Raw genomic sequence first — 22,116 nt, 5'->3', positions numbered from 1 at the left:
CGGGGATTCCTCCAGGAATTCCTCCGGGGATTCCTCCAGGAATTCCTCCGGGGATTCCTCCAGGAATTCCTCCGGGGATTCCTCCAGGAATTCCTCCGGGGATTCCTCCAGGAATTCCTCCGGGGATTCCTCCAGGAATTCCTCCGGGGATTCCTCCAGGAATTCCTCCGGGGATTCCTCCAGGAATTCCTCCGGGGATTCCTCCAGGAATTCCTCCGGGGATTCCTCCAGGAATTCCTCCGGGGATTCCTCCAGGAATTCCTCCGGGGATTCCTCCAGGAATTCCTCCGGGGATTCCTCCAGGAATTCCTCCGGGGATTCCTCCAGGAATTCCTCCGGGGATTCCTCCAGGAATTCCTCCGGGGATTCCTCCAGGAATTCCTCCGGGGATTCCTCCAGGAATTCCTCCGGGGATTCCTCCAGGAATTCCTCCGGGGATTCCTCCAGGAATTCCTCCGGGGATTCCTCCAGGAATTCCTCCGGGGATTCCTCCAGGAATTCCTCCGGGGATTCCTCCAGGAATTCCTCCGGGGATTCCTCCAGGAATTCCTCCGGGGATTCCTCCAGGAATTCCTCCGGGGATTCCTCCAGGAATTCCTCCGGGGATTCCTCCAGGAATTCCTCCGGGGATTCCTCCAGGAATTCCTCCGGGGATTCCTCCAGGAATTCCTCCGGGGATTCCTCCAGGAATTCCTCCGGGGATTCCTCCAGGAATTCCTCCGGGGATTCCTCCAGGAATTCCTCCGGGGATTCCTCCAGGAATTCCTCCGGGGATTCCTCCAGGAATTCCTCCGGGGATTCCTCCAGGAATTCCTCCGGGGATTCCTCCAGGAATTCCTCCGGGGATTCCTCCAGGAATTCCTCCGGGGATTCCTCCAGGAATTCCTCCGGGGATTCCTCCAGGAATTCCTCCGGGGATTCCTCCAGGAATTCCTCCGGGGATTCCTCCAGGAATTCCTCCGGGGATTCCTCCAGGAATTCCTCCGGGGATTCCTCCAGGAATTCCTCCGGGGATTCCTCCAGGAATTCCTCCGGAGATTCCTCCAGGAATTCCTCCGGAGATTCCTCCAGGAATTCCTCCGGAGATTCCTCCAGGAATTCCTCCGGAGATTCCTCCAGGAATTCCTCCGGAGATTCCTCCAGGAATTCCTCCGGAGATTCCTCCAGGAATTCCTCCGGAGATTCCTCCGGAGATTCCTCCAGGAATTCCTCCAGGAATTCCTCCGGAGATTCCTCCAGGAATTCCTCCGGAGATTCCTCCAGGAATTCCTCCGGAGATTCCTCCAGGAATTCCTCCGGAGATTCCTCCAGGAATTCCTCCGGAGATTCCTCCAGGAATTCCTCCGGAGATTCCTCCAGGAATTCCTCCGGAGATTCCTCCAGGAATTCCTCCGGAGATTCCTCCAGGAATTCCTCCGGAGATTCCTCCAGGAATTCCTCCGGAGATTCCTCCAGGAATTCCTCCGGAGATTCCTCCAGGAATTCCTCCGGAGATTCCTCCAGGAATTCCTCCGGAGATTCCTCCAGGAATTCCTCCGGAGATTCCTCCAGGAATTCCTCCGGAGATTCCTCCAGGAATTCCTCCGGAGATTCCTCCAGGAATTCCTCCGGAGATTCCTCCAGGAATTCCTCCGGAGATTCCTCCAGGAATTCCTCCGGAGATTCCTCCAGGAATTCCTCCGGAGATTCCTCCAGGAATTCCTCCGGAGATTCCTCCAGGAATTCCTCCGGAGATTCCTCCAGGAATTCCTCCGGAGATTCCTCCAGGAATTCCTCCGGAGATTCCTCCAGGAATTCCTCCGGAGATTCCTCCAGGAATTCCTCCGGAGATTCCTCCGGAGATTCCTCCAGGAATTCCTCCGGAGATTCCTCCAGGAATTCCTCCGGAGATTCCTCCAGGAATTCCTCCGGAGATTCCTCCAGGAATTCCTCCGGAGATTCCTCCAGGAATTCCCCCGGAGATTCCTCCAGGAATTCCTCCGGAGATTCCTCCAGGAATTCCTCCGGAGATTCCTCCAGGAATTCCTCCGGAGATTCCTCCAGGAATTCCTCCGGAGATTCCTCCAGGAATTCCTCCGGAGATTCCTCCAGGAATTCCTCCGGAGATTCCTCCAGGAATTCCGATTCAAAGAACACATAACGGAAGTATCAAAAGCACACAAAGACACAGACAAGGGACTCATTCATCATTTTAAATCTAAAGTTGCTGAACATATTTTCAATGAAGGACATTTTATGAATACTTCAAATATTAAACTCTTACGACACATTACAAACCCATGGAAACTTGATGTTGCAGAAAGTTTAGAAATTTACAAACAAAACAATAAAAAACTACTTAACAAGGATCAGGGCAATGGGTACACGTGGCTGTTTAAATTTTTACCTAACACACACAAAACATTACACAATACACAAAACACAAATTGACTACCTAACAAATCGGCGGGAAAAAATAACACAACAAACACCAATTGACTACCTACCAAATCGGTAGGAATTTTCCTAGCTTTAGGTATCTTATTGACACCCTGTTTTCTAACAGGCAGATACACCTTTTTTTTTTTTTTTTTTTTTTTTTTTTTTTTTTTTTTTTTTTTTTTTTTTTTTTACAAATATGTACCTACAATTTTGCACCTACAATTTTGTACCTACATTTTTATACCTACACTTTTACCCACACACGTACCTGCACATACACTCCTAGTATAAATACCACAACGAATGCGAGGTTTTCTTCAGTCGAGCACTTGACACTGAAGAAGTCTGTAAGTCACAGACGAAATAGGCCTATCTGTCCGAAGATAAGCACAGTAGTAGAATTAAAAGGAATTTGCTCGTCCTTTCTAGTTTTTCTTTAAAAGAGTTATTCATTTTTTATTTTCTTTTGCAAAAGTAAAGTATTAGTGAAGTGTTTTTAAATTAAACTAGAGTCTGAAGCAGTAACTGCCCAGACACCAGTTCCAGAGCGTCACCTTCCAGCGCTTCCTGAAGTCGCATCAGATTCTCGTGGTTCATGTAAATACAGGCCTCATTGGACGCTTTGTAGGCCGCGAAAAACAATGGCCACTGCGCTGGTTTGCCGGAGAATTTTGGAAGTGTATATGTTGACCCCTTCCTCGCGGCCAGCTGGGCCTTCGTCGGTCCGGTCTGCTGCTGCCCCAGCCCGTCTTGGCTGACACTTCCCACTTTCTTGTACGTCTTCAGTTTCGCCTTGCGCTCCATCGACGAGTCCGAACTCTGGCTCTGCAGATCCGAATCACCGGAATCGTCGTCCTCCTCATCCTCTTCGGAGCTTTCGTAGCTTTGCGCTAGCTTCCTCACGTTCGCCTTGCTCAGCTTCAACACATTTTGGTCGACTTCGCCGGAATGGCCCGCTTTTGAAGCACCCGCGACTACTTTCGGCTCCGGTTTGGATTTTTGAGCCGACAGTTCCGCCAACTCCTTATCCATGGCTGCCATCTGCAGCTCGAACGAGTCTTGGTCCGCCTTCATCTGCCGAATCTGTTCCTTCTTCTTCTGGAGCATTTCCGCTTGCCAAGCTCTTTGCTCCTCTTGTTCCTCAGCGCGCATCTGCAGCTCCAATTCCATTTTTCGCTGCTCGAATGCACGCTGCATCTCCCTTTCCTTTTTCTGCAGCAGCAGTTCCGCCTCCATCTCCTCGTATTGGCGCTTCTGCTTCTCCTCTAGCGCTCGCACCTTCGCTTCCACGCTAGACGAAGCTAGGCGAGAGCTGACGCTGGATTTGTCAGACTCGTTGCCGTTTTTCCGGGTGCGGGCCTGCTTCTTGGCGTCCTTCTGCTTCTGGTGGTACTCCTGGGCCTTCTCCTGGCAGGCCTTGCTTTGGCAGTACCACTTCTTCGGCAGTTTGCCCTCCTCGATGCCCACGCAACGGATGAAACTTCTGTTGAAATTCTCGGAGAAGCTCCTGGGGGAATTCCTGGAGGAATTCCCAGAGCAACCCCTGGAGGAATTCCAAGAATCTTGAAGGAACTCCTGCATCGACTCCAGGAATCCTGCAGGATTTCCGGAAGAAGTCCTGTAGAAATTCCCGAAGAATCTCCTGGAGTAATTCCTGGAGAAACATCAGAAATTCTGGAGGAACATCTGAATGAATTTCAGGAGTCCTGGTGTAAATCCTGGGAGGATTGCAGGAAGAACTCTGGGAGGAACTCCTGTAGGAATTCCCTGAGGAACTCCTGGAGGATATCCCGGAGGATCTTCTGTTGGAATTCCCGGTGAAACTCCTGGAGGAATTCCCGGAGGAACTCCTGGAGGAATTCCAACAATCTTGAGAAACTCCTGCATTTACTCCAGAAATCCTGGAGGAACTCCTGGCAGGATTTCCGGAAGAACCCCGAAGAATCTCCTGGAGGAATTCCTGAAGAAACACCTGCAGGAATCCCGGAAGAACTCTTGGAGGAATTCCCGGAGAAACTCCTGGGAGGCATCCCGGAGTGACTTTTGGAGAAATTTAAGGTGGAGCTCCTGGAGGAATGCCAGGAATCCTGGAGTAACTTCTGGAAGGTTTTCCGGAGGAACTCTTGGAGGAATTCTCAGAGGAACTTCCAAAGGAATTCCCGGAGGAACTTCCAAAGGAATTCCTGGAGGAACTTCCAAAGGAATTCCCGGAGGGACTTCTGGAGGAATTCCCGGAGTACCTCCTTGAAAAATTCCCGGAGGAAATCCTAGAGGAATTCCCTGACGAACTTCTGGAGGAATTCCTGGAGAAACTCCTGTAGAAATTTTGTTAGGAATTCCCGGAGAATCCCCTGGAAGTTTTCCCGGAGGAACTCCTGGAGGAATTCCCAGAGAAACTCCTGGAGGTATACCAGGAATCCTGGAGGAACTTCTGGATGAATTTCAGAAATTCTGAAGTAACTCCTGGAAGGATTCCCGGAAGAACTCTTGGAGGAATTCCCGGAGGAACTCCTGGGAGAAATCCCGGAGTGACTTTTGGAGAAATTCTAGGAGGAATGCCAGGAATCCTGGAGTAACTTCTGGAAGAATTCCCGGATGAACTCTTGGAGGAATTCCCGGAGGAACTTCCAGAGGAATTCCCGTAGGAACTCCTTGAGGAATCCCCGAAGGAACTTCTGGAGGAATTCCCGGAGTACCTCCTAGAGAAATTCCCTGAGGAACTTCTGGAGGAATTCCCGGAGAAACTCCCGGAGGAACATCTCTAGGAATTTTGTTAGGAATTCCTGGAGGAACTTCTGTAGGAATTCCCGGAGAATCTTCTGGAAGTTTTCCCGGAGGAATTTCCAGAGAAACTCCTGGAGGAATACCAGGAATCCTGGAGAAACTTTTGGATGAATTTCAGAAATCCTGAAGTAACTCCTGGAAGTATTCCCGGAAAAAAAATCTTGGAGGAATTCCCGGAGTAACTCCTGGGAGGAATCCCGGAGTGATTTTTGGAGAAGTTTTAGGAGAAACTCCTTGATGAATGCCAGGAATCCTGGAGTAACTTCTGGTAGAATTCCCGGAGGAACTCTTGGAGGAATTCTCGGAGGAACTCTTGGAAAAATTCCCGGAGGAACTTCCAAAGGAATTCCCGGAGGAACTCCTGGAGAAATCCCCGAAGGAACTTCTGGAGGAATTCTCGGAGTACCTCCTAGAGAAATTCCCGGAGTACCTCCTAGAGAAATTCCCGGAGGAACTTCTAGAGGAATTCCCTGAGGAATTTCTGGAGGAATTTCCGGAGAAACTCCCGGAGGAACCCCTTTGGGATTTTTTTAGGAATTCCCGGAGGAACTTCTGCGGGAATTCCCGGAGAATCTCCTGGAAGTTTTGCCGGAGGAACTCCAGGAGGAATTCCCAGAGAAACTCCTGGAAGAATACCAGGAATCCTGGAGTAACTTCTGGAAGAATTCCCGGAGGAACTCTTGGAGGAATTTCCGGAGGAACTCTTGGAGGAATTGCCGGAGGAACTTCCAAAGGAATTCCCGGAGGAACTCCTGGAGGAATCCCCGAAGGAACTTCTGGAGGAATTCCCGGAGTACCTCCTAGAGAAATTCCCGGAGTACCTCCTAGAGAAATTCCCGGAGGAACTTCTGGAGGAATTTCCTGAGAAACTCCCGGAGGAACTCCTGTAGGAATTTTGTTAGGAATTCTTGGAGGAACTTCTGGAAGTTTTCCCGGAGAAACTCCTGGAGGAATACCAGGAATCCTGGAGGAACTTCTGGATGAATTTCAGAAATCCTGAAGTATTTCCTGGAAGGATTCCCGGAAGAACTCTTGGAGGAATTCCCGGAGGAACTCCTGGAGGAATGCCAGGAATCTTAGAGTTACTTCTGGAAGGATTCCCGGAGGAACTCCTGGAGAAATCCCCGAAGGAACTTCTGGAGGAATTTCCGGAGTACCTCCTAGAGAAATTCCCTGAAGAACTCCTAGAGGAATTCCCTGAGGAACTTCTGTAGGAATTCCCGGAGGAACTCCTGTGGAAATTTTGTTAGAATTCCCGGAGGAACTTCTGTGGGTATTCCCGGAGAATCTCCTTGAAGTTTTCCCGGAGGAACTCCTGGAGGAATTCCCAGAGTGCCTCTTGGAGGAATACCAGGAATCCTGGAGGAATTTCTGGATGATTTTCAGAAATCCTAAAGTAACTCCTGGAAGGATTCCTGGAAGAACTCTTGAAGGAATTCTTGGAGGAACTCCAGGGAGGAATCCCTGAGTGACTTTTGGAGAAATTTTAGGAGAAACTCCTGGAGGAATTCCTTGAGGAACTTCTGGAGGAATTCCCGGAGGAACTCCTGTAGGAATATTGTAAGGAATTCCTGGAGGAACTTCTGTAGGAGTTCCCGGAGAATCTTCTGGAAGTTTTCCCGGAGGAACTCCTGGAGGAATTTCCAGAGATACTCCTGGAGGAATACCAGGAATCCTGGAGTAACTTCTGGAAGGATTCCCGGAGGAATTCCCGGATGAGCTGCTGGAGGAATTCTCGGAGGAATTTCCAAAGAAATTCCCGGAGGAACTCCTGGAGGGATCCCCGAAGGAACTTCTGGAAGAATTCCCGTAGTACCTCTTAGAGAAATTCCCGGAGGAACTCCTGGAGGAATTCCCGGAGAATCTCCTGAAAGTTTTCCCGGAGAAACTCCTGGAGGAATACCAGGAATCCTGGAGGAACTTCTGGATGAATTTCCGAAACCCTGAAGTAACTCCTGGAAGGATTCCCGAAAGAACTCTTGGAGGAATTCCCGCAGGAACTTCCAAAGGAATTCCCGGAGGAATCCCCGAAGGAACTTCTGGAAGAATTCAAGGAGTACCTCCTAGAGAAATTCCTGGAGGAACTCATAGAGGAATTCCCTGAGGAACTTCTGGAGAAATTCCCAGAGGAACTCCTGTGGGAATTTTGTTTGGAATTCCCGGAGGAACTTCTGTAGGAATTCCCGAAGAATCTCCTGGAAGTTTTCCCGGAGGAGCTCCTGGAGGAATTCCAGGAATCTTGGAGCTACTCTTGGTGGAATTCCAAGAGGAATTCCCGGATGAGCTGCGGGAGGAATTTCCGGTGGGAACTCCTGGTGGAATCTTTGGTGGGAATTTCCTGGTGGCAACGGCTCAGTCAGCTTTTTTCATTTCTTGATTACTTCCCTAAACAAACATGAGAAATAGAAGAATGGAGAGATGGGCCATTCGCCCCTGGTTTCATCCCGCTAGGTATTTCTCGTGTTGGTCAGGAGAGTGAGCAAGAAAAATAAAAAGCTGGCAACGCCGTTGCCTGGTGGAATCCCCGGTGGGAACTCCTGTAGAAATCCAAGAGGAAACTCCTAGGAAGAATCCTCAGAGAGAATTTCTTGTAAAATGCCCAGAGAATTTGTGGTTGAATACCCTTAGAGAATTCTACCCTAATGGAATTCCCAAATGCAATATCTGGCGGAATCCCACAAGACAATTCATAGAAGAATTTTCACATGTAATTTTTGAAGAAATCCCCAGCGTTCTTCGGGAGGGATCTTTAAGGTAATTCTGGTAAAAGTTGTCCGGCAATGCCTTTCTGTAGGAATTTCAGATGGAACTCCTGAAGCAAGAAATCTTGGCAGTAGCTTTCGCAGGATTTCTAGTAGATATTGCAGAAATTCTTTAAAAAATCCCTACAGACATTCTTAATTAATCTGCTGAAGGGATGTCAGTTACCATCGTGACACATTAATCGTGGTTCCAGCTTGGATTCCAGCTAATTCCTTTCACTCCGACGGAGTGCGTCCAGCATTTCTGCAGCGCCCGGTCAGTCCAATATTTTTACAGCATCGCAGCAATGCGGCAAAAATAAATTCTTCAGGCGGTTTGACTCCTGAAGCTGCTTCTGTTGTTCCGATACGCAACTCGGAGTTGGGGGTAACTATGAATCCGGTGATCCGGTAGCATCTCCTTTGCTCAATCGTTGTAGCCGCTGTAGCTCGTCGGGACACGGATCCTTTTATCTGCCACAAATTTCAATCCGCAAATACTCGCTCCAGGTGGGTCCGGCGATGTGTACCTCCAAAAATCTATGACTGTATGCGGCGGGATCCTCCGCGGGCACTTCAGGATTCCGGAATTCGTTGGAAAATTCGTTGTTTTTTTTCCGCGAACAGCTGCGAACTGGTGACAAACAAACAATAGTCCTGTTCAACGACGTAGGTTGAACTTGCTCGAACTTCCTCCATCCCGCTCTTTCCTGTTTGTTGACAAAATTTAATGGGTAAGAGTAGGATGCAGCAACTTCGAGCAAGTTCAACCTACGTCGTTGAACAGGACTAATCTGAAAACAAACTGAGCTGTCAAAAAGGATTTGGAACAGGCAAGAATTTGTTCCAAATCGAGACAAAATTGAAACAAAATTTATGTCAGTTCAAAAAAATACATCAGAAAACTGGTATAAAACATTTTTAAAACAAAATTTACAACACCGGTGCAAGCTCAATTTTTGGTTTGGTCCAAAAATTTCAGGCCAAACATTTCAATAGGTCCTATCTGCATTTGAGAGGCTCTCTTTGTTCACTTTCTCTTTCAATTATTGCAATGTAATGGTACACTTTTCAACTATTTTTGCAGTACAAAACAAAAGAGGATTGTTTTGACCATCGTTCAATGCAAGGAGGCAATCAAAATACAAATAAACAGCTGAGATATTAACGAAAGAGAGAGAAACCAAAGAGAGCCTCTCTTCTGCAGATTGGACCTTTAGATATGTTTGGCCTGATTTGGAACAAAACAAGGATTTGGACCACCAGTGAAGTTGCCCTAGGGATCACTCTGGTTTTTCCCGAAGTGTTGTCTGATACCAGTGAAAAATCGAGCAGTCTCGCCCGATTTCCCGCTTCGTAGCGACGTTTCTGAATGGATTTGAGCAAAACTCACCTCCAATACTCAGGATTGCTCATAGTTGTCAAAGAAACACAATGGACGTATTTATACTGGCCTGCTTACTCTCACACGAGATTTGACGTTTGAGCGGTGTCGGCAACTCTCAAACGTCAAATTTCCTGTGGGAGTAAGCATCAGACCAGTATAAAATTCGTGCAGTGGATCATATAAATATAATAATCAACTATTTTCAAATGTTACGCGAGAAATCGCCCAATCCTGTTTTAAAAATGACATCACTGTGGGGCTGCCAGCGCGCACCGTTTGATCCCTTTTCCTGTCATTTCTCGGCGCACGAAGCTTCGCCGCATCGAAAAAGGCAAAAAAATTTCCCCTCTCGGCTCGGCTTTGGCAAAATCGAAAACCTTTTCGCGTCGTCTGGCTCCGTCGTCATCTTTCTGAAGAGCGTTTCTTTCGCACGGATTTTCTGAGGTACAGAGTGTTAGATTCCGGATAATTCCGTCGGCATTTCGGTGTTTGAGCGTGGGGAAGTGAAATAACGCTAAAATCAGCGCCGAGGGAATTGTACGAATTACGTCGTCTCTCGAAGGGTACCGAAACGCTCTTGCAGTAGTGGCTGGTCTGGGCCGACAGTCAGTAGTAGCAGCAGCAGCAGAACGCGAACACAGGAAGAAGAATAAAAAGTGCGTGTCCCGTTTTCTTGGGTAGTCCTCGTCAACACTGTTGGTTGACCGACCAATCGCAGTTCCAGAACCGGAGTGTCGCGGGTTGCAACATCAATTGCGGGCGCGTATCGATTCGTCGCGAGATTTTTTGGCATTTTTCTTACGACTAAAGTTTTCTATATGAGTGGATCCGACTCACTGCTCGATTGTGTTTCTTCCCCTGAATCCCGTTGAAGGACTTCCGGCATGTCTGTGACATCGCTGCTATCCCGCATCAAAGAGTTCGTGGTCGAAGGTCGGAAGCGAAAAAGGTAAGAACTCCGTTCCTGTCCTGTCCGGTGCTCCGCTCCGGAGTCGCGAACGTATACGAATCCTATTGGATTTCAGAGGTTCCCAAACAAATTGTTGAAAGTACCACAGATAAAAAAGTACTATTCCAATGACGATATAATTCTGCAGGTTTGGCACGTTCATAATCAACTACCTTCTCTGATAAGTCCATCCAAATTAGTCAAGACATTCAAACGATATGAATATGCAAATGTGGCACATGAAAAACGCGAATAATTTTCATATTGTGCGTTTAGCACTAAATTGATTTTCGAAAAAACTACATTGACTTCCGCTGCCTTTCCTATGCGTTAAACATTACGTCGGAAGTAGTGCGCTGTATAGCAAACCAGATTTACTGTACAGCGCACTACTTCCGACGTTATGTTTAACGCATAGGAAAGGCAGCGGAAGTAAATGAAATTTTTTTCGGAAATCAATTTAGTGCTAAACGCACAATAAATACGCACTCACATCAACAATGATAACTTTCGTACGAGTTAATCTAAAATCTATGAAATTCTGCATGAAAGTGCATTAGTGCAGTTCGCCGCCGTCGTGTTTCTTGAGGCGGAATAAGGGCGGGATTATGAAGATGTTAATTAGTTTAAACTTTCACCCATATGGTTTCGCATTATGCGATTTACACAGTGTATTCTGTGTATCCTCGCCTTTGGCGTTTTGCAATCGATACCGATCTGGTTTTATTGCTGTTTTTCTTTGTTGTGCTGTTATTGCGAAGAGTTTAATCTTACCTACCTAGTTTGGGTAGTGGTTACGGCTAGGATAGCTCGGATCAATCATCAGCATAAAAGAAGAGCAACGATCAATCTTTGCAGACTTATGCAAAATGGTACAGCTCAAGTGGCCTTAGTCCAAGAACCTTACTTTCGTAAGGGTAATTTCTATCTAGAAAACCTTGTGAACCCGGTGTTTACTACTTTCAGTAAAAATGAAATGGCAATCTCGCGTGTTCTGCCTCGAGCCTGTGCGCTTGTCACGCAATAGTTGCTACATTCATCTCTGAACTAATCACCATGTATGTGCTATCACAATTGATGTAACTGTGAGAAAACTTAACAGGAAATACGTCTATTACCGATTCGGTTTATTTACCGCATGATGATCCATCCCCTACGAATGCTTTCAAGCAAGCCATCGCATTCTGCACTTCAAAAGGGCTTTCGGTTATTGTTGGCAGTGATGCTAATGCTCACCATATTATCTGAGGCAGAACCTGAGAGGCTCCAGTTTGATGGAATACTTAAGTACATAGTAAAGCACGGTGTGTCTGGTAGAAGAAATTTATTACAAAAAAAATAGGCATCGCTAATTTTTACGTTACGTGAAAGTTGACGCTTCTAGCTTTCATTCAAGCCCAACATCGAAATATTCCATCGGGGGAACTTTTTCATACAAAAATTGGGTATGTTTGTTAAGTAGAAATAGGGATTAATTTGGAACCGTTCATTTTGTATGGGGAAATACAGTATTCTGAAAAAGTTGTTCGAGATCCCTCGATGGATTTTTTTGAGGGACCGTGCAAATGAAAGCTGAAAGCCTCTATTTTTGAATAGCGAAAAATTTGACGATGCCTATTTTTTTGTTATAAACCTTTCCCATACACACGCCGTGTAAAGATCTTGAATTACTTAACATAGGCAACCGTCCAACCTTCATGGTATCTGCTAAAGAGGAAGTATTAGACCGAGTGTTAGACATAACGGCTTTGCACATGCACGCAATTGGCATGTGTCAGATGAAGAATCTTCATCTGATCATCGCTACATCTTTTTTGAACAAGTGAAACTTTGCGTTTCAGAAATCCCCGGTAAACCAACTGGGATCTCTTTACTGATGTGGTTGCAGCCCTAAAATCCATGGATACTCACCATCTATTGACACTCCAAGTAAGTTAGATGATGCCGTTGATACAACAACGACTTTCATAATGAAAGCTTATTTGAAGAAGCTTGCCCTCAGACCTGTGAAGACCACAAGAGGAACCCCTTGGTGGAATTCTGATCTGGCGAAGCTCAGGAAACAATGTAGAAAGAGTTGGAACAGACGACGTTCGGCTGGATCGGAGGCTTCCAGGTCGGTTCGCAAGACCTACCCGAAAGCTCTCCGGTCTGCTGAACGATCCTGCTGGAAACACCTTTGTATGTACAAATGTTTCCAGTTTGAGTGACGTCAGTCGGTTGAACAAAATTCTTGCAAAATCTAAAGATTTCCAAGTGAACGAACTTCGTTTGCCAAATGGCGATTTCATTTCCTCTGATGAGGAAGTTCTGGCATACTTATTCAGCACACACTTCCCCGGATGTGTGGATATTACATCTTCGGATGAACCTGATGTCTTTTCTTGTAGTTATGATTCTTTAGCTGCCACTCGGAGTATCCTAACTATAGAAACGATTGAGTGGGCACTGAATAGCTTTGCTCCTTTCAAATCTCCTGACAAAATGGGCTTTTTCCCATTTTGCTTCAGAGAGGATTTGATTATTTCAAACATGTTTCGAAAAAACTACTTGTCTGCAGTTTTGCTACATGGTACATTCCCACATCCTGGCGAAATATTACTGTAAACACGGAGTCATCGTATATCTGAAATGATTTCCAATTGGATTAACCAAATGCTCAAAAAACCGGCATTTCTTCTCGACATTGCGTCAATCGGCGATTAGGAAATTGAGTGTTTGTGGATGCCCCCAAGGGGGAGTCTTGTCACCGCTTTTGTGGAATCTCGTAGCAGATACGCTATTGAGGCAACTCAATAATAGCGGGTTTTCTCTCTCTTTTCAACCTGATGCAAGGCACCCTTCAGGTAGTTGAGGGGTGGTGTCGCCAATATGTGTTAGATATATCTAGCTTGAAGAAAATACCTCTACAGTAGACGTTCGCTCGGTGCAAATGCTTTAACTGCAATGCATTTTAACTGCAAGTCCGCTAAGTGCAACAGTTTTGCAGTTATCGCACCGCTATCCGTCAAAACAAAATGTCAACAGCGATGCGATGTTTTTCGCATGCACTTTTGTTGAAGTGCGATGTTTTTTCGTATGCACATTGGCTGCATTTTGCAACAACTGACAATTCTTTGGCGTCTGTCAGCTGTTGCAGTTATCGAATTTCATTCGCTAAGTGAAACGTAAACATGTTGCAGTTATCGAACGTCTACTGTACTTGGGTTAAGAGAACAATTGAGAATGAGCTTAATTAAACAAATTTGACATTATTATGTTGATATCAATAGTTGCTACGTTGCTACTGTAAACGATGCATGGTAACAGCAACATTGAGTTGCTCCGATTGTAACTCCATCACTCCTCCTCATCGGTTGCAGGTAGGATTCCCATCTTCTTTCGTAACATCTCGAATCTTACTCTATTCAAAGGTTTCGTAAGCACATCTGCTATCATAGTTTCAGTCGGGCAGTAGGTTACGTTGATTTCGTTGCGTTCAGCAAGCTGTTTGACGAAATGAAACTTGTTGTCTATGTGCTTCGATCGTTTTTCTCCATTGCTGATCACAGCTTTGATTGTCTTCAAAAACTTGAATAGGATGCTTCACTGCTTCTCCAAAATCTTTCAGCAGTCGTTGAATCCATATCAGGTCTTGGCAGCTTTCAGCAACGGAAATTTATTCCGCTTCGGTCGATGATAGGGCAACACAAGACCTTTCTGGCGCACTACATGATTAATCCATTGCCATATCGAAACAGATATCCGGAATTTGACATACGGTCCTTAACGTTACCTGCCCAGTCAGCATCAGCATAAACTTCCAGATCTTGAGATGCGTTTCCCAGTTGCAGTCGATGGTCACTAATAGATTTCAAATAGCGCAATACTCGTTTCGCTTCAACCCAGTCAGCGGTAGTTGGTTGGCTTACTCCGGGCACTGATTGTAATGCCCGGTCTTGTATTTACGGATAGATACAGCAAACCTCCAATAAGGCTTTGGTATTGATCTTCGGTAGGTAGCCGTTCAGACTCCTCCTTTTGTTGTATATATCCAGGGTCCATTGGTATTTTCGATGACCCACAAGCTTCGCTATGTAGGTTTGTTGGCATAAGCAATAACCGCGGGTAGTCCGGATCACTTGAATTCCCAGGAAATGCTTTACATCGCCTAGTTCCGTCAGTTGAAACTCCGATCCAAGCTTCCGCATAATTTGACGATATTCTTGTTCATTCGTTGTGACCAGTAGCATGTCATCTACGTATACTAGAAGGTACGTTGTTTGATTCTTCTGTATCCGTATATACAAGCAAGGATCCGATTCAGCTGGTTTGAAACCACTCTGCAGGAGAACTTCGTTCAGCTTTCGATTCCACATTCTCGCCGACTGCTTCAATCCATACAGGCTTTTTCGCAGATGACAGACGTGACTTTCTCCGCCGTGAACTCCTGAGGGAAGCTTCATGTATACTGTTTCTTCAAGTTCTCCATGGAAGTAGGCAGTCTTCACGTCCACCAGCATCTTCCTCTGGGCAGCTATGGTTAATAGCATTCTGAACGTAGCCTGCTTAGCTACCGGCGCAAAACCTCATCATAATCCAGTCCTGATCGTTGAGTAAAGCCCTGGGCAACCAAGCGGGCCTTGTACCGGATGACTCTCCCAGACTGGTCCTCTTTCTTCTTGAAGATCCAACGCGAATCAATTGCTTTCTTTCCAGCGGGTAACGTCGTAAGCTCCCAAACACCGTTTTGCTTCAGTGACTTGAGCTCGTCCTCCACTGCTGCCTTCCAGGACAGGATTCTTTCTCCGGACCACTGATGGCTTCTTGATACGTACGTGGTTCACTAGACGATTGATCCACCATTTTTACATTCGCAGAAAACCGCTCAGGTGCCACACCTTTCGTTGAACGAGTCGATCTTTTTGGTATTTCAGCAGTCAACTCCTCCTGCAGGATATATTCATGTCCTCCTGAATTTGGCAATCCTCAACGGTATCATCCGATTCATTATGGTCATTTGCATCCTCATACATGCTGCAGTCATCGAAATCATAAAAATCTTCTTCATTGTCATCAGGTAGAACTGGCGCCTGGATTTCTTCTCCTCTGCTCGGTATCGGCGATAGAAAAAAATTAGCAGCATCGTTTTCCTTCTTGAGAACTTCACCAGAATTCTCCGCTGTAGCTGTGCTTGTCATCAAAAACCGTGCATCACTGACTACGATACGATCTTGTTCGATTCTGTATCAATGAAACGCCACGCCTTGTGTTGATCCGAATATCCAACAAAGGTCATCTTGACTGACTTGGGCTCCAGATTCTCCCGTTTCTAGTGTTGAGGTATGAAAACGTAAGCTTGCGATCCAGAAATTTTCAGTGGTCCAAAATCCGGTTTGGTCCGTGCCAAATTTCAGCTGGGAGTCTTTTGAACATATTTCGTCGGCAAAATGTTCTGGAGGTAATTGGCAGTACTGACGGCTTCTCCCCAATAGCGATAGTCCAATCCGCTATCCAGTATCATACATCATGCCATTTCCACTAACGAACGATTTTTCCTCTCAGCAATGCCGTTTTGTTGCGGCGTATACGACACGGTGAACTGTTGCTTGATCCCGTTGTTTCTCAGGAACTTCTTGACTTCGTTACCGCAGTACTCACCACCTTGGTCCGACCTGACTATTGTGGGTACTCTGCCAAACTGGGTTTTCGTATACTGCACAAAATCTTTCAGCGCTCCAAATGTCTCGGACTTCTCTCGCAACAGGTACATCGTAGAATATCGACTAAAATCGTCAATAAAGGTGGGCTCCGTGGCCGTGCGGTTAGCGGCGTCAGTCGTCTAGGCGTTTCGTAAGCCTCGGAGTGCGGGTTCGATTCCCGCTCCAGTCGGGGAAAACTTTTCGTCAAACGGAAAATTCTCCATTGGGCCACTGGGTGTTATATGTGTTGTCCGTTGTCTCGTGTATGTGTAATGTTCAGTCTGTGCAGCCTCTGGCTGAAGACGGTGTAGTGTCTTTTTTTTTTTTAAATATCGCCGCCCTTCAGGTGTAACCGTGTTCATTGGTCCACAAAGATCATTGTGAACCAGGTCCAGTATCGCGCTTGACTTTCTTTTTGAAGCTTTCGGAAACGGTAGATGTGGCATCTTTCCTTGGAGACATGTTTCGCAGGTCATCCTCATTCCACAATGCCGAACATCGATGCCACTTGCTAGCTTTCGGCGCTACAATTCACGGATAGCTTCAGCATCACGGTGTCCAAGTTTACGATGTCATTCATGAATGCAGTCCTTCGTACAACATTGTTCAACCACCGTGGTCGGTCTCTTCACCAGACGAATATGGTACAGTCCATTTCTCCGAGGTGCAACAGCAGCAATTCGGTCTCCATTTTTGATCGTACATCCAATCTCGTCAAACGTGACTCCAGCACCGTTTTGCACCAAATTGCCGACGGATACCAGATTCATGTCGAGGTCCGGAACGAAGAGTACATCGCACAACAGGATTAATTTTTCTTCCCCATTTTGTCCGTAGCAATTGATTTTGCACTTTCCAATTCCTTTCACCGCAGCACGCTTGCCATCTGCAACTGTCACATAACGCGGCGTGTCGTTCCGAAGGTCTTCCAAAGTGACAAAATACTTCTCGTTGGCGCTCATGTGCGAACTGGCTCCTGAGTCCACTATCCAGTTAACTGCAGCTGCATCTTCTCCGACGGTGAATGCAAACGTTTCTTCATCGGACTTCGCAACTCTCGCCTTTGGTTGTGGTTTGGTCTTCCTCTCATATCCTGCGGTACGATTCTATTTGTGACTTTCATCGCTCGAGTCCTTTTCCTTCAGCCATAACTTGCAGTTCCTTTTGAAGTGTCCAACCTTCTGGCAATGGTGACATACTATGCCCTTGGTCTTCCCGTCAGCCTTCAACACCGTTGATTCCGCCGATGTAAATTCACTTCGCTTCTGAACCTCGTTGATGATTTTCGTCTTCACGATTTCTAGCGTAAGTTCGTCTTCAGATCGGTTCTCCAAGGTCGTTGTAAGAGCGTCAAAAGAACTTGGCAGGCTTCCGAACACCAGGATCACTTGCAAATCATCGTCCAACTTTGTACCCGCATTGGAGAGCTTCTCAAACAAATCTTCAAATTTCATCAGGTGCTCTTCAATATCGTCCCCTTCGTGGTACTTCAAATCGCAAATCCGCTTCAGAATATGTACTTTTGATGTTAAGGATTTCTTCTCATGCTGCTTCTTGAGATTTTCCCAGACGGCTTTGGCAGATGTAGTGTTCCGAATGTGACCAAGTTGACTTCTGCTTAACAGCAATCCAATCGTCGCTCGGGCCCTTTGGTCACCGTTTTCCCAAGCAGCAACCTCCGCAGCATTCGACCGATTGGCATTCAACTCGGGCTTCAATCCAGGCACAACGTATCTCCACAAGCCTTCCCGGATGAGGAGGAACTCCACTTCAACTTCCAGGTGTCGTAATTCTCGTTCGTCAGCTTGATTATTCCCGTTTTCTCCATCTTTACAGCTTCAGATAGCGCAGGCCCATAACACAGCGCAACATTTTTTTGTCTCAAGAGCAAACTTATGTGTCTCCGAAGGTTTTTGGGCCGCTGAATCCGAATCCGGGCTCAGATTTGCTCCAACACGTCACAATTTTGAGCTATACCTCAATTTATAGGGCGAAATATGTGGTTTTGGGCTTTTTTGACTGCAAGCCATTAAGCATGGAAATATTTTTTTTTTTTTGAGCAATCAAAAGGTTAATTGATCAACTAACATCTAAATTAACGACTCATGCAAAATATTTCGTTTTACCTTATCAAATTTCATAGATCTAAGCATTTTATGTTAGTATAAAAACTTGCATGCATTTTTTGGAGGGTGACTTGTATGAGAAATATCGTAGGTACCTAACATAAATCGCTTAACAGAGTTGACAATCGTCCTTCTCGTCACCACTGCGTGAAGATAACAATAAAACAATCTTCGCCCGAAAGAACAACGGTGACGATTAGCCATTTCAGGCCAAACATTTCAATAGGTCCTATCTGCATTTGAGAGGCTCTCTTTGTTCACTTTCTCTTTCAATTATTGCAATGTAATGGTACACTTTTCAACTATTTTTGCAGTACAAATAAAAAGACGATTGTTTTGACCATCGTTCAATGCAAGGAGAGAATCATAATACAAATAAACAGCTGAGATATTAACGAAAGAGAGGGAAACCAAAGAGAGTCTCTCTTCTGCAGATTGGACCTTTAGATATGTTTGGCCTGATTTCGTCGCCGACTGCGGGCTTCACGACGAAGCTCAATCATAAATAGTCACCCACCAACTTTTTCGTCGTTCTCTTTGTTCCCTGGAAATGAGCGACGACGGGCCAAGCGAACGCCAACAGGGAATAGCTTTTATTGGCGTTTCGGCACTTATGGTGGTGTGAAATCTCACTAGCTCAGTTGGTAAGAGTGCTGGATTGACAATCTAGAGGTTCGTTGTTTGATTCCAGGTGCAATTATTTTTTATTAAAATCTTTTTTTTTGTGTGTGTTGCTGGTGGCAACATTGACTTCGTCGGCTAGACACACTTGGACGAAGAGCGAAACAAAACGAATGAAGATTTTGTTTTCGTCACGACGCAAGCCCTTCACGACGATTCGCTGGCTTGAATGAGTCATCCGATGTGGAACGAGCAACGATGACGATCTAGTTTTCGTTCTCGTCGTCGACTTTTTTGGTCGTGCGGCGACGATTTTCAGCCCTGCACCTTAAAACTATCAAATTCGATTTGGTAAAACGAAATATTTTGCATGGATCGTTAATTTAGATCTTAATTGACCAATTAACCTTTTGATTGCCTTAAAAAAAATGTCCATGCTTAATAACTTGCAGTCAAAAATGCCCAAAATCGCATATATTACACTATAAATTGAGGTATAGCTCAAAATTGTGACGTGTTGGAGCAAATCTGAGCCCGGATTCGGATTCAGCGGCCCAAAATCTGTCAGACACACATAAGTTTGCTCTTGAGACAGATCAAAAGTTAATTTTTGTTACGCTGTGTAACCTGTTAGATATATCTAGCTTGAAGAAAATACCTCTACTTGGGTTAAGCGCTTGTCGAACTCAAATCAAGGAGCCGAATTCAGCAAACGCTGTTCTTCTTGTATGGGTCCTGGCCATTCTTCCATCGCTGGAAATGAATTGGCTGATGAGTTAGCTCGCACTGGAGCATCACATGACTTCATTGGCCCTGAGCCAGCTATTCCGGTATCGAAGTGTTGTGTAAAGCTTCAGATTCACACCTGGGCTGCCACTCAGCACTAACAATATTGGAATAGTTTGGAGACATGTCGTCACACAAAATTGTAGTGTACTGAGCCATCTCTAGGGGTGGCGAAGTATCTATCCAATCTGTCAAAGCAGAATTGCAGCATTCTGGTCACTGCCGACTTAGCTATCACATGGCAAATATTTAGCAAGCTGATTCATTTGTATGTGATAGCTATGAATCCGATTACAGAACTCTGTATGATTTGATATGTAACTGTCACACAATTGTGCATTGTGTGAACGATTCTTAAGATTGAACAAGTCGTCATTGACATAAGTGCCAACATTGCAAATTCGAAAGCAGTTTTCTCGTTCAAAACTTAAAACTTCTCAGGGGAAATATACTCACTGTATGGCGAGTGAATGATTGAGTACAATGAATACCTTTTCAATACGAACGTTTCCTCTGAAAGGAAACTGCTTTCAATCAGTCGATTCCATCAATGATAACTTCTTCAACTTAAACATCGTAAATCTTGATCATTGGTGATTACTATATACTGAGACTATCCCACCTTTAATAATTTAGGGTAGATTTGTTCACCTCGGTTTAACTGGTAAGCCAGGCTTACCCATATAGTTAAACCTGGTTTAATGCTTAAGCCAGGCTGAAGAAACTGTCCCTTAGATCCAAGTGCAATCTTTTTCAAGCTATACGCAACGCTCACAACGAATAACCGATTGAGAACTGCTGAAATTGTGTGCATTCGGCGCATGCACGATACGTCGTCTATACCGGCTTTCCTCGTTGATACTGTTACCTACTTCATACACCTCCTCCGCTTGCCCGCTGCTCCCATAGAGCAGCGATATGCCTATACATTATTAGATAGGATAGAAGATGATACACTCTCCTCGGCCGCCAAACCACCGCACCTCTAGAAGTACCGGCGTGGCGCGGCGATTTATTGCCCAAAAGAAAACTGAAAATTTCCCCTTTTCTCTTGTTATTCTTTTTTTGACAGCGAGGAACCGTCAGAAGCATCAACAATTTCCTTTGCCAAGTATCGTCGAATCACGGACGATTTCCCCAAATTCATCTCGACGCCGTTGAGTAATGGTAAGTACCACGACACTGCTTTACGTTTGCTTGTTAAGGGTCGCTTTTTTTTTGAGTTTCGTGTAGTGGAACAATAAGATAATGTTTATGAGACATAGTAGCGCTCAAATATCATCAGAGTTTTGTTCTTTGAGAGGGACGCCGACAGTTGAAATACCTGTCACCGCTCGTTTATCCACCCACGCAGTCCAGCTTTTCAATGTGAGTTTTGCAGAACAAATCCTTAAAAATAGAGCATTCGATCATTTCCTGACATCTGGAGACAGATCGTATCGAAATAGGAAAATGTATTGGAGCAAACCAAAAATTAATTGTAGGTATTGCTGGAGAAAGCAGAATTTTAAGATAATTGTCTAACAGTGGTTTACGCAAACTAAGAAGACATTTGTGTTGTGTTTAAATTCATAAAAAATAGTGTTATAGTGCATCATTTCTTAAACTTAGCTCTTGCGACTGCCAAATCTGTCATTTATTGCGTTTAGCATCTGTACATATGATAAGACTGAATCCACAGTACTACGCCACACTACGCCGATGTGCTCCACGTCGTCTTGTACCATCAGGATTTCTTGCGAACACAATCTTTGTAAGGTTGATATCCAGCATTCTTGTTTAATGCCCTGTCTGTCCACCGTATCCTTCTGGCTTTAGCAATCTTCTAGATGTTGGGTTCACCGTACAGCGCAACGAGCTCGTGATTCATTCTTCGCCACACCGTTCTCCCGCACGCCCGTCCCCGCGTGCAAGTCGAACGTGGTCCAAGTCTTTATGTCCGATTCTCGCTGATGGTGCGTCTTTATGCAGTTTTGTACATCGTCCAATCAGTTTGCTCAGCTTCTTAGAAAAGCCGTTTTCATCCATGATTTGCCATAGCTCTGTGCGGTTGATACTGTCGTACACCGTTGTGTCAGAAACACTATATTTTTTCCAACAGCTTTTGTAGAAGCTAAAACTAAATACAGGAAATAGACAAAATAACCGGGACAGACAACATTTTTACCAAGGTTGCGACCATTCATTTGCAAAGATTTACATTCATTTGCTATTATCTCAGTTCAGAAGCATGCTATCGAAAAACAATGTATGGATGAATTTAACCTTGTAATATTATCTGAAAGTTTGCCAAATAACATTGGGGTCGCAAACGTATACCAAAGTCGTGAGCGAGCTGTGAAGGCAACTCTCCACGCGGTGAATGTAAATTATATTCATGCTGTGGAAAGTTGCCTTGTCAGCTGTTGCGTTCGGGCAAAGTTATTGGAGGAAGAGTTTAAGCTGGTCTAGAAAGAACAGCGATTGATGGAGATGGAACTTCAGGAGCAGGAGGAGATCTCAAGAAGCGACAGTAAATTGAGAGCGCAATTTGGCGAAAAGACGTTGTTTCGTAGAGGAGGAAAGTATCCTTCGTGATCGAAAACTGCAGGAAGGACTGGCATTGATGCGGAAACAGATG

The 22,116-nt window shown here is 45.4% G+C and overlaps 2 protein-coding genes across 3 annotated transcripts in view; one reads left to right on the top strand and one right to left on the bottom strand.

Moving 5' to 3' along the window:
* LOC109427416 (regulator of telomere elongation helicase 1 homolog) overlaps positions 1-22,116 on the bottom strand; it is a 303,579-nt gene that overhangs the window by 140,916 nt on the left and 140,547 nt on the right. The gene's annotated exons all lie outside the window — the stretch shown is intronic.
* Positions 9,663-22,116, top strand: part of LOC115257141 (sentrin-specific protease 1) — a 47,437-nt gene continuing 34,983 nt past the window's right edge. Inside the window, exons 1-2 of one of the 2 annotated variants that reach the window (XM_029856522.2) lie at positions 9,663-10,282; positions 20,569-20,663. In XM_029856522.2, the coding sequence (XP_029712382.2) occupies positions 10,218-10,282; positions 20,569-20,663 (160 nt within the window). In that variant the 5' untranslated portion in view covers positions 9,663-10,217. The remainder of the gene's footprint in view (positions 10,283-20,568; positions 20,664-22,116) is intronic. The other variant, XM_062844997.1, reaches the window with a different exon arrangement.

The sequence above is a fragment of the Aedes albopictus genome, chromosome 1 (genome assembly GCF_035046485.1).
Source record: "Aedes albopictus strain Foshan chromosome 1, AalbF5, whole genome shotgun sequence".
NCBI classification, from domain to species: domain Eukaryota; kingdom Metazoa; phylum Arthropoda; class Insecta; order Diptera; family Culicidae; genus Aedes; species Aedes albopictus.
The sequence above is the reverse complement of the archived record's forward strand: the minus strand, read 5'-3'. Positions and strand labels throughout refer to the sequence as shown.